The sequence below is a fragment of the Platichthys flesus genome, chromosome 7 (assembly GCF_949316205.1).
Source record: "Platichthys flesus chromosome 7, fPlaFle2.1, whole genome shotgun sequence".
NCBI classification, from domain to species: domain Eukaryota; kingdom Metazoa; phylum Chordata; class Actinopteri; order Pleuronectiformes; family Pleuronectidae; genus Platichthys; species Platichthys flesus.
Window position 1 is genome coordinate 22986797 of NC_084951.1, and position 13460 is coordinate 23000256.

The 13460-nt window shown below is 46.3% G+C and overlaps 1 protein-coding gene across 1 annotated transcript in view; it reads left to right on the top strand.

Annotated features, from left to right (window-relative positions):
* Positions 1 to 13460, top strand: part of camta1a (calmodulin binding transcription activator 1a) — a 272323-nt gene that overhangs the window by 141218 nt on the left and 117645 nt on the right. The window contains exon 4 of the mRNA XM_062392299.1: positions 8834 to 8969. Coding sequence (XP_062248283.1) covers positions 8834 to 8969 — 136 coding nt within the window. The remainder of the gene's footprint in view (positions 1 to 8833; positions 8970 to 13460) is intronic.

Consider the following 13460-nt stretch of genomic DNA (forward strand, 5'->3'; position numbering starts at 1 on the left):
CTTTAATCTGTTTTGTAGAAAGTTGGATCACTCCTGATTGCCCCACGCGCACACACACACACACACACACACACACACACACACACACACACACACACACACACACACACACACACACACACACACACACACTACTCTGCAGCAGCGGTGCAAAGGCTAGTCAAAGCTGAGTTTGATGATCAATACATTAACCAATTACAGAGACTCGCCTGTGTTTATGAAAACACATCCAGAGAATATTACTTTTAATAGACGACAACGAAACAGGAGCACGCAGCATGTGGGGTTATCATTTGATGTAGCTGTTTGGGGAAAACTAACATTTATTACAATGGTCCACATACAGCCTTTTATGCTATGGTTACAAGATTTTAACCACAGACTCTTAAACGTCTTTATAATGATTTTTTTCTTTTTGGATAATACTCGTAAATCGCCATCACCAGTTGTCTCTAAAATATAAATCATCAATTCAATGCAAAATTCTCCTCTGTTTTATGTTTGACCACTGAACTTGCTTGTAAAAATGACTCTGTATAAGCTCATCCATCCCTGTCATTTTCCCCGTTTTAGTTTTTTGTAGGCTATCCACAACGCTTTAGGCTCCCGTGTGTTGATGCTCTGTACACTCAACATCCTGGCAGGGCTTGTATTTACGAAGGCGAATCACAGTGTGTCAGTGTTTGTCTAAAATCCTCACAGCACACACAGGGATCAGAGAAGAAAAGCCTGCACTGTACCGTACACGTCATCCCGGAATCCAATCTGAGCATTACAGTGGAGGTGGCTCCACAATGTTTAGTGTTACCTCGAGACCACATAAGCTCTGTGATGCAAGCATAGACTGAAATTTGATTTGATCTGCATGGCTGCCGTCATTTGACCGTGGCCGATGTCCGTCCCGTTCGCCCGCGCTCCCTATCAGCGCCTGAGCTGCCGCTGAGCTCTGGGCTCCAATTAATCCCATGATGCCTTGCTGTGGTTGGTATGGTGACCAGACAGGGCACACACACAGAGCCGAGATTCCCAGGTGAAAGGTGGGATAGACTTTCAGATTTGCTCCAGCACACAGATAGAGTTACAGCTCAATTTCAACCCCTCGCCCTCACTGGTCTATCCTCATGACTAAAATAGGACCAAAGGAATAGGACAGCGGAGAGGAAGAATGGCTCCTTCTTTCATCCCTCTCTATTTTCCTGTCTGCCTCACTTCCTTTTCCCACTCCGTTTTTTTCATCACTCCCTCTTTTCAACCCGCTCTATCACTGTGCCGACGTTCTCTTGTGACAGAAGGGACTGTGCGATGTTGTTTTATAGCTTGGTCAGCTTGTAACACTGCACTTCTAACTCTTTCCCTTTGTCTCACTTAAAACAGGGTAGTTTTTCTGACTACTTGTAGTTTTCTTTACCCTTCTCTCTCTTCTCAGTCGTCCCCCCAGCTTGGGCTTCAATTCTTTTACCTTTTTTGTGGACAAGGCAGAATTTGTGAATTAATCATAAGTGGTTCAATAGCTGGCCCTAGCTGTGCTCTGTCACTGAGGGATCAATAGGAGGAGGTCAGTGGCACTGTGGTGGCGGAGGAGAAACAAGGTGGGCCATGTCCAGGTGATCCATAAGCTCGGTCCGCCATGAGTCATGATGCAGAGGAGAGTCTGTCCTTGTCCCATCCTGTCTCTGTCCTCAAGTCTACAGAGACATCTGCCATCATTTAAGGTGGACTTCAAGGTCCTCTTGTCATCCCTATTCTATTGAAAATTGTGTTCCGATTTTATAAAATATCTTTATGTACAACACAAACAGTTTGTGTTTTGTACTGATGAAGTATTATAATAAGTTAATATTCAAACTGTATAAATCAGCACGAGTAGAAACACTGTCAATAACACAGTTCATGTTACTTGTTGAATGTTGCATTAATAGGAAATCAGTACAGAGAAAAAAAAACACCTCTTGTCCTCTGGGCTTGAAAATACATGACCACATCATTAACTTGGTGGCTGAATTCTCTGCTGCTTGTTTTAATAGAAGCTCGTAGTCACTGATAATGAAAAGCTGACCCCTTCTTGCTGCAGTCTAGTCAGGCTGAGATTTGATTGCATTAGTATTTTCTTACTATGGGACAATGTAAGCTGCTAAAACAGCAGTTCTACCCCATGACATAAAATAAGGCTCTATGCAATTCCCTGCCGCCCATGCATTATTGAATATACAAAAGCATCTTCCTTACAAAGTGTCATAATAAGGCAGTGCTACAAGACTTAAGTCTACCCAGCGTGTAGTTGTCAGCAGGACGTGGGCTGCAGAGGAGCTTCATTCTGATAGCGCCTTTATTTACAACGCACTGAGACACACCACGGTTGATTTGTGAAGATTAGAGGAGAGGATGTGAGGTATGAATCACCGGCTCTCTAGTTCCACTTCCAAGTAAACATATGCACGCTGACTACAGGCTGAAAATAGCATTCACCACAAATATGATGCTGAGGGCTTTTTGAGCGAGCAGTTGAGAGTCATCAACATTTCAACACAGTTAAACATATTATATGCGCTCTAATACACACGTACAGAGCGTATTTCAAATGAATAAGAAATGTCTTGACAGCCAAAACCTTACGAGCAGTGAAATTCAAATTCCGTGTCACCTAAGCTGTACATCAAAGCTGAACATTAGCCCTCGCCGCTGTGTGTGTGTGTGTGGTGACACGGGGAGCGGAGCAGTAGAACCCATGTATAACATGGCTATTTGTAAATAATGTCCCAACCTCATCCACTGGCCGGGGCCGAGAGCTTTAAGTCTGAGCAGTGATGGCAGCCTCCCTGAAATGTGCATGAAACCGGCTTAGTGCTATCAGCGCAGCATCACCGCCAGTCACCAGCCTCCCTCTCATTCTGCCAGGCTGCTGCAGCCCAGATAAGAGCAACACCACCCTCCTCCCCTGCTGCTTCCATCCGCCTCATGTTGCCCCCCCCTTAACAGTCCACCCACCCTCTCACACCAATTCACCCTTATCCTCTTTACAAGGTCTCATAGGGACAGAGACACCAATGTGTAGCTACAACCGTAATTTATATTCTTTGTAAATTGTCTGTGATTTTTTCATTGAGATAAGTGCGGGGGGGGCGACATCTGTTTTGTGCTGGAACGCAGTGGGCCCGGGCCTGAGCTCTGTGGCAATCACCAGTAGTAAGAGATAGGGGGATAGAGGGGAGGCACGCGATCTGTCTCCCCATCCTGAATTACAACTCCAGGGGCCCCGCTACCCTCTCATAATTACTGTTGTACTCAGTCGAACATGTTGGCTAAACAAACACTGGGCTCCATCTGCACAGCCTTGGAGATCACTACATGAGGCCATGTTTGGCATGCTTAACTTCATGATTCACTTCAAATTCAGTTCAGCCACTGGGCCTGTTTCCTCTCGCAATCATTGGGAACACTGTTTAAAGATGAACGTGGTATTTCAGCTCTCACTGACGGCTCAGGTATTAATATGTTAGGGAGAACGGGAGAAGGTGAGATATGATTTCAAAGATGTTGCATAACTAGTTCCAGCTGGCTGACCCGCCACAATACCCCCTACTCCTGTAATTAGCATGACTAATTAAGCCTTCCTGGTTGAAGGCTGTGGCCACTCAGGACTCGATAGTCGACATAACTCGGGGCATCCCAGTGACCAGGCGCTGAGGCCTCATTGACAGTCAAAGAGGAGCGCGACCTGCGGCGTCTCGACATACGAACATTAGCGGGGGGGAGTTGGAGGGGTTCAGAGCGGCGCAGACGATGAATCTCAATCCTGAGGCCGTGGCAGATTTACATTTAAAGTAGTTTTAGCGAACGCCCCACTTCCTGATGCATTCTTTGGCAGGGTTGAAGGGAGCGGCTTATCTGCGAGTCATCAATTCCACGTGATGCGTTCAGATACGGCGCTCCCGACACGGAGGCAACACCTCTCTGCTCACACGTCCAGCTCAAACACGGTGTGTCATCTAATAGAGCGCTGCAGCTTGAAGTATAATTACATCACACATAGAAAACACGTCTGCTCGGCATCGACAGCTCCAGACGTATGTGTGTTTGTGTGTGTTCACCCACACATGTGTTTAAACATGTGACCTGTGTTTTACCTTTGATTGAGAGGCCCAGTAATGGCCAGCATCAGTGCGCTATTGATATTCTGTCACTATTCTTGCTATTAATGTTATCCCTTGATGGAACAACAGGGCTTCTAGAAGCTTGGTGTGTATTTGTACATGTGTGTGATGGCCCAGGGCCGAATTTGTGCCTCTTATTTATACTTAATAGGGTCAGTGTGTGACAGAAAATGTACTTGTGTGTGTGTTTGGATGAGTAGTAGGTGTGAGTGGGATTGTTGACACAGAGGGGTAAAGGCTGTGATGGTTAAAGGCTCTGATGGGTAATTGAGAACAGCAGGTGTTGCCTCCCTCCCGAGCCAATTCAGGCCCCAACCTTCTTACACCTCCTATCTTCAAAGGCTTGCTGGCCCTCCTCTCCTCTTCCTCTTCCTCTCCTCTTCCTCTCCTCTCCTCTTCCTCTCCTCTCCTCTCCTCTCCTCTTCCTCTCCTCTCCTCTCCTCTCCTCTCCTCTCCTCTCCTCTCCTCTCCTCTCCTCTTCCTCTCCTCTCCTCTCCTCTCCTCTTCCTCTCCTCTCCTCTCCTCTTCCTCTCCTCTCCTCTTCCTCTCCCTCTCCTCTTCCTCTTCCTCTTTCTATCATCTCCTCTCTCCTGGCTGCACTGGGGAGAAAAACGGCGTGTATGGTATTAATCAAACCCGGAGCATCACGGGGAATAGGAAGCGAGGAGGGGGGAGTGGGGCCTGTCGATTCCTGCTACACTGGTTCCCAAAGACTGAAATGCTGTATTTCATTCCCTGTCACCAGTTTGATAAGAAAACGCCCACTAACACAGAATTCTTACCATTATAAACTAGAATGCCAATTAAACCACTATATGCTCGTCTTGCACTTGAGTGCACAGTGATATAGTTGAATAGTTTTGTGTGTGGTAATGCAGTAATGGCTTATTCCTGACGTTATATATTGAGTATTACATTTTTCGTTTCACTATCGTTTGCCAAAACTTCTTTACACTTCCGAAACAAACTATTTTCTGTTCCTCGTAAATCAAGTTCAATCACTGCTTCCTCCGAACATGTTAGGGCTTTAGAAGTGATGGACTCTCCCCACTGATCTCTTTTGAAGCAGGAGAATCAGCAACACTCACTCTGATTTGTTTCTCACTATCACGTCTGTTTTTTTCCCCGACGTTCTCTATTAGCACCCACAGGCCTTCAGACAGGGAAGCTGGGCCTGTGAGTGGTGGCTCGCCTGTCTGTTGGCCAGGGCTCCCCCGCTTTGGCTCTGTTACTCATGCTGAACACGTCACCAGCCTCATGAACCCCCCCAACACCTCCCCTGACTTTTTCAAATGAACAAATCTGATTGAGCGAATGCCATTACCTGAGTAAATGAATGATTCCTAAAGGACTGGACAAGGCCTAACACCACCCTGAGGGTAAAGCTTATTATCGCTGCAAACTCCAAAGAGGAGAGAGGCGGCTGTGAAGCATGTGTGTGCACTTTGTCAGAAGCCTGTATTTCCATATTAATATGCCACATTTAGGCATCTGAGACAGAGGGCCTCCTGTCACGCTTCTCTGATAACAGAGCAGTTAGCTTTTCCCCTCATGTATAAATATGTATAATTCTGATAAGATTAATTGAAACGCCTGAGTATACAGTAGTAGGAGATGAGTGGGAGGAATAGACAGAGAGAGAAAGGAGAGAGAGAGAGACAGAGACAGCAGGAGGGAGAGGAGACACAGTAGGTTACCTAACCCTGCATCTTCCTCTGGTCTCTGCCTCAGACCTACTCCAGAGTGGGTGTCTGGGCTCACTCCTCTGGGTCCAAAGTGCCTTGATTTGAAAATAGCATCTACCTAACAGTCACTCAAAAATAGCTGAGCGAATAAGTTTTTGCGCCCAGCCGATAAATACGGCGTGGAGCCTCTGACACCGAAGCCTCACCCCAATTTCCAGTGCTCGGGGGGGAGATCAGATAGCCCTGTGTCATTTGATTTTCTGCCTTATCTCATCCGCGCCCATCTTTTTGTCTCACGCAGGGCTACATTTTAAGAAGCACACACTCCTTGTATGTTTTTGAAGGACAAAACCCAGAATGGTATTGAAACAAATAATAGGATCACACTCCTGGACAGGGCCATTCCGGTGTTTGATTGATTCCAAGTGCTGATGCAGGCACGTCAAACGAGTGTCCTTCAAATGACATTAGGGATGCAAATCTGTACGAGTACACATCAAGATTTGCAGCAATCGGCAAAACTTCTTAGTCCGTGATTCGGCTCTTTATGATCGCACCTCCACACTGTGTGACATTACAGATGTTGTAAACCGGAGCACAATTTATACTCTGTGTATATTCCATACAGCCATTGAGAGGTTCCACTTCTCAAGCTGACCAATAAAAATGTCTGTTTAAGAGTTGTTTTCTGCAACGTATGCTGGGTGCAAAACAACGGAGGCCAGTGAGTGGGGAGAAGACAGAAGGAGAGAAGGAGAGAAAGAGAGAGAGAGAGAGAGAGAGAGAGCGAGAGAGAGGGATGGAGGGATGGAGGTCCAGGCGAGTGGAGGTGAGGGATCCCGAGACAGATGAAACAAGAGGGCGAGAGAAAGGAGAAGACGAGCTGGAGCGGGGGAGGAGACAAAGACATTCCCCGGTGCACAGCCTGAGTTGACTGACGGCAAGAAGAGAGGGCGGTGGAGAGAGGAAGGGAGGAGGAGAGGGACGAAGGGAGATCTGCAAAGAGTGAGCACGTCAGCGTCTGAGTGGCGTCTCCCATTAGAAGGTGCTGTCAAGGGCCACAGAGGGGGGACTGCAGGGACCCCACCTCCCCCCCCTTTCTCCTCCCTCTCCACTGGCCCCTGAGATCCGGCTGGGAAAATGATTGATGAGTGATACCAAGATAAACACGCGCCCTGGCCCCCAAAGGCAGCCCTGCAAAATGATGCATGCAGCATTATAAATAAACCGTGTGAAAAAAATTAACAATAAACAATAAAACATTTGGGATATTTGGTGCTGAAAACACAAATCAACTTGGCTTTTGTTCTTGGTTTTGATTAGAGCTCTGTTTGTAATTTTGCACAAGTGTGTCATTGTGTTTGTTGTGCATGTGAGCGGTGAGCCCAAGCCTAACAAGGTTCACCAGCTGACTGGATGGTTAAGCCGCCCTCAACGGTTACAAGGCCTCGTCAGCAGCTTGGGCAGGTGGCTTTCCACTCGTTCACTGTGAGGCACCGAAAACTGAGGCAAACCTGTTCTGATTTGGGAGAGCTCCAGATCTCTGCAGCTGTTTGTGTGTGTGTGCGTGCATGACTGGAAGCATGTTTATGTGTGTAGTAAAGACATTGCTCATGTCGCAGGGACCTACATTGACTGACACTCACATTCCAAATAACTTATCTTCTTCCTTATCTTCCAGAAAGCAAGTCTCCATATGATAAAGCATTTAGTTTCAAAGTCAAAATAAGCTCAGGTTAAAGTTGATAGTTCAACCAAAAATTCACTCATTATTTACTCACCAATATGCTGATGGAGGGGTGGGTGATGTTTTTGTACTTGAATACAATTTAAGTAACTGGTGACCACTTCTTAAAACCTAAAATAAACAATATAACAAATACATGCGATGCCCCCATACTGATCCTGTAGTGTCATCCAAGTGTCCATTAGCCCCGATATTTAAATTCGACTTAAGGTTAGAGGTAATACGTGATTTATGGTTTGGTTGTGGTCTGAGTTAGGCCTGAATTGGTCAGGTTAGTGATTGGCTTTTGGTCAGGCAATATGCATAGTTTGTGTGTGTGTGTGTGTGTGTGTGTGTGTGTGTGTGTGTGTGTGTGTGTGTGTGTGTGTGTGTGTGTGTGTGTGTGTGTGTGTGTGTGTGTGTGTGTGTGTGTGTGTGTGTGTGTGTGTGTGTGTGTGTGTGTGTGTGTGTGTGTGTGTTTGTGTGTGTGTGTGTGTGTGTGTGTGCGTGTGTGTCAGAGTACTTGAAAACTAATGTATACTCACAGCACATAGCCACACCACCATAGACAAAGCTATGTTCAACGGCTCGCTAATTGTTGAGTAAGTCATAAATGTTTTATGTAACGCTTTCTGTTAATGTTTAACACTGGGCGCCAAATGCCTCTGTTACAAATCGAAGTGGAAAGGCAGATTATCATCAAATAGTTACATTATATCATTATGAGCCTACAGGCTGTGGTCTGGTGGAGGGAGAATGAATTATGAATGGAGTGTGAGGGAGGATCTTCGCTTCCCCCGCTAGGGACTTCCAACACCACTACTCATTTAAGTTGGATGAATGAGAGACAAGGAAGGAAGGACCCCACACACACACCCCCCACTCCGCTTGCCTTACACACTGGCCTTCATGTAATTTACTCCATGAGAGGAGTGTCACTTAAGCTGCTTGCAGCACACACACTTCTCATTGGGAAAAAATGTGTGCTGAAGGCTGCTTTGTTCATTGTCAAAGTGTGCATACCAAAACTAAAAAACACCATGAAGAAGCCTTGTCATCTAAGTCACTGGTGCATTGCTCTGCCCGATGCAGACTTGTGTCGGGCCTTATTGTACGTCTCTAAAATGAGTCCCAGAGCTGTGCTGTAGCTTTGCCTAAAAGTTCTTCTCATCTCATCTTTCTGTTGTTTGCTCTCTCCCTCTCTCTCTCTCTCTCTCTCTCTCTCTCTCTCTCTCTCTCTCTCTCTCTGTGTCCTGTCTCCACGGATCCAGGCCGCAGAATGGGTCGATGATACTGTACAATAGGAAGAAGGTGAAGTACAGGAAGGATGGCTACTGCTGGAAGAAGAGGAAAGACGGGAAGACCACACGGGAGGATCACATGAAGTTGAAAGTGCAGGGAGTTGAGGTGAGTGGGCTGACAAGAGTTTGGATTTCGAGGGGAAGGAGGCAGGGCGGGGGGGCGGGTGTGGGGCGGGACGAGAGCCAACCTTCACTCTGGCACAGACAAACACGGGTTTACAGTGAGCTCTCCCCTGGCTGTAATGGAGACAGTCACATGCTGCAGTCGTCCCGCGTCTCCAAGGAGCCTCACCAACAAACAATGCGGCACAACAATAGTTTTCCCTGGGAAGCCAGTGGAGTGGAACCGATTGTTTGTACCTTATTAAGGCTCTGGATGTTGCCTTTGCTCCAGAGAGCCTACATTAATCTTGCTGGCTCAAAGCAGTGCTGTGGAGCCAGCGTTCCCTCACCTCACTCCAAGTCGCTCCCCATACCAGCCACAGCCATAAAAGCCCCGGTTGTTTCTGTCCTTGGCTTACCAAAGCTCAATCCTGCCCAACCTGAGGTGCTGGCACCTCGGCTGATTTATCAGCAGTCCCATATATGAGAATCGGCAAGTCTCATCCCCAGGCTCCTTCACTTCCTCCTTCTTTCAAAAGGTACTGAAGTTTGGATTCTGGGCTTTTTCGTATGTCCAGCCACAAGCCCTCATTCCAGAAGCACCGGAGCTCAGATAGAGAAGAGATAGAGATGTGTGTCGGAGATTTCTGTCTCTCTCACACACACACACACACAAACACACACACACACACACACATGGGCTTGTGCTCAATCCGTGCACATGTATACATAACCTAACCACACACCTCAGGGAGTGGTGCTGTGAGCCGGTGTCACACAGCGTGACAAAGACAAAGCTCAGGCATTCTCCCAACAGGAGCTCTGCTCTCTGTTTGTACTCCTCCAGATATTTGTCACTTCACGAAAATGGCCTCCTCCCTCGCCGAGCCAGCTCAGTGTCATCTCTGGTCCTTGCAGTGTTCTGATAACCTTTTGGGAATAGGAACATCCAGCTTTTTGGACTTTTTCATATTTATTCCCAGTTTCTGACAGTCCCAGTTTTAAAGGAGGTTTAGTCAGTAATACACTTTTATATTAACATGTGAATACAGTAATGATTAAGCTCTTATTGTGACATTCCACACAGAACTCTAACCTCCTTCTTTGTTTGGCTGATTGACTGGTGGCAACCAGCATCAAGGTGCATTGATGTGGTCTTTTATATAAAATCTCGGGCTAAAATACCTTTTATTACTTACATTTCCGACAGAATCCATAGAAACCATTCGATGTATTTAGTTTTTATTCCAGCAACAGGATTGGGTCATATTTCATCTGCTTCTTCTGTTAGTTTACATTTACAGAGAAGTATTTTTAATTCTCTCATTCAAGTGTTCATGTGTATGTCTCGATGTGTTTGACCAGATTCAGCACTACTCAGATTCCATTCCTATGACACATATCCCTTCAAGGAGACAGCCTGGCACATTGTGCTATGATATGGCAGCGGTATAAGCTGGCTCTTTTACAGTAAATATGTCTAGTAATATTTATAGCAAGAGCCAGCTGTTCCTCCAAATCCGGTCCTAAAGCATTTATAAAAATCTGAATAAAATTAAATCTTAAGCAGAAGGTTTACTAGAAAATGGCAGCAGGTGCCAGTTGAGAAGTCTACTTTGTTTCTGATGTTATTCTATGTCATTGAGGAGCACATCGGCATTCACAGAAGCAAGGCCCCCCCCCCCCTACAGAATACTTTACTGTAGGCCACTGTCCTGTTTTCCATTATCAGTACTGGTCAATGCTCCACAAAAGCATTTACTCCCTCATTTGGCGAAATTACAACGGCTGTTTCTTGCGACAGGCTCTTGTTCAGTAATGGTGCATTTCCTTCTCTTGTAAAACACAAAGCCATGAAAACATTTGCTAATTTAATTATATAAAGAAAAGGCTGTAATTTAGCATTGCTGCCCATAAACAACTGTTCTCACTGATTCATTTTAAAAGAGCAACAGACAAATTCAGCTTTGATTTGTTATTTGAGTTTCACTCTAAATGACTCTTGTTGTGCTGTTTATTCTGTCTGATGGTTTGACGCACGTTGCCACAGCATGTGTGACTCATGCTGGTATAGTCGATTGACGTGCACTATATGATGCACTGCTGCACCGTGGAGGAAGCAGCCAGAGAGAAGCTGAGGCAACGCAGGCAGATTTCTTTAGGACCCAACCCCTGAGTCTTAACGTTTCTTTACATTCCAGTCGACACTTGAACACTAAGTAATCTGCTGCCTACTATTACTGTATTTTATGCCCATTACTTTCAATGCGCAGAGGGTCAGATAGAGTACAGTTGCCGAATCATTAAACCTGTGATGTGCGGTGAGCAGTATGCAACAACACAAGATAAAGAGTGCACTAAAGCAAAATCATCACATCTCGTACACACACATAAAGACTGCTGGCTGTTCACTGAGCTGCCGGCAGTTACTGCGAAGAAAGTGTAACTCTCCCTCCTGTAATTTTGACTCTGCTCCTATATGTTGCAACCGGTCTACTTTACCAGAGCTAATTGCTTTGTGAGCTGCAGAGCCGGTGAAAGATGTGAAGGTGAGTGGATAGAGAGAACACGGGCAGACTGATGTAGGACTGCAAAGCCACATGGGAGCTCATAGAACTTGGTCTATAACTGCTATTGCACAAACTGTACATAGTAACACTGTGCACACAGTTCCTGTGCTGAATCCCGTTGTGTAGACTGGAGGTAGCGGACACCCCTGTTGGGAGCACTGGGACATTTCCCGGTGGCCTGAGGGTCGTTTTAGGCTGCGGTGGACGGTCCAATTGTCCAGCGATGATATAACAAGAAGGAATGAGTTGACAGACCTCTTGCATCAGGCGCTTACCTTACCTGTGCATGTGCACCCTGCTGAACTCTGTGTGTGAGTGTCTTACTGCTACTGCAGCACTACCACTGCCAGCCATTACCTTCTATATTGATTCTACCTCAGATAATTGTCATCGATAATAATAATTATTCATTGTCATGAGTGGTCGGAAGAAAGTACAACCTGCAGTCACGTGAATTTGTATCCCTTGTTCAGAGAGAGAAACAGAGCACACACAGGAAAATGCCCCTCAACTAATGTTGGATTAATTTACCGACATGATAGAAATATAGATAGAAAGTTAGATTTTATTTTCTCCCATGACCTCTTTTTCCAGTAATAACTTCCAAAAAAAATCATTTTTATTGACCCATCTCCGGTGACCTGGGATGGAGTCAAAGTCCCAGTCTAAATTACTGTTTCCGACACTCACCACAGACGGTGTTGTGTGTTTTTGTGTGTCTGTGTACACATTCACGTCTCGCAGCCTTGGAAGACCCGAGCCATGTCCTTTACACCGAGAGGCGATCCATCACTGCTGTAACCAACCTATGATGGGATCCTTGACCGATCATGCACACTCATGCTTACTGTAAGCACATACAAATGACTTGACCTGTGCCCCCTGTTCAGTGAAAGTAGGACTTTCTACAGGAGAGCAGACCAGCGATATTTTCCGCTCACCAGTCTATTTGGAGGTAGAAAGTAAAGATCCATTTCAATACATAATTTAGATGGTACCTTCACGAGGTAGTGCACAAAGAGTTGACATAACTTCAGCTTAACCTTTCTTTCTTTTTCACTTGCTATTCTTGCCATCACTCATGCAGTGCTGTTGCTGCTCTGATTCCCCAGCCAGCCAGGGCTTAATAGAGGTTCTGTGGTTATTACATGGGCCAGGTTTAGTGCACAGAGAGGACAAATGTTGTGGGTGTTTCAGGCTAGTGATGTTCAGTGGCTCGGGCGAGGGGGTGGCTGGGAGTCCGGGAGTGAGAGGCCTTCTGGGGCCTGGGAGAGGCAGCCTTGCGTGGCAGTAGTAGATGTCAGCGTGTGCTGCTGGTGTCCTGTCTGCTCCGCAGTGCTGGCTCAGCAGCCCGTGTAAAACAGAGCTCTACTCTTTCTCTCTCCATGTATGTCTTTCTCTCCTCCTCCCTCTGTGTCTTTCATTTCTCAGCCTTTTAATTCCTTTACTAGATATTTCATTGTTCTACTCTACTCCACCCCCTTACTCCAAGTCCACAGTCCAGACGGACAGAACCTTGAGTTGGGCGGTAATGCTCCCTGTTCCCTAAAATTGGAGCGCGGGGCATGTTGCGGCATTAGCGCTTAACAGGCCGTGAAATAGCAGCCTGCCTTCCTGACGTCTCCCCCATCACTCCAGGTGAGTTGGCCAGACGGCTGGATAAATGAGCAAGCAGCACCACCAGCAACCAGCATGCATTTGGGGCACTTGAGGACAGTTGTCCGTCAGTGATTATCTCACCATAGCCTGCTCCTACCGAGCTCAAATTGTTCACCAGCTCCTACCCATGACCAAGTCTGCCCAGGGATCCTAACAAGCGCCCTAATGAGGATGTCACTTGGCTTGTCCATTAATCAGGATCCTCCGTTACACCAGGTTTTGATTGGCTTTGTTCCCCCACAGAGTGATGTCATCTTAATTAAAGC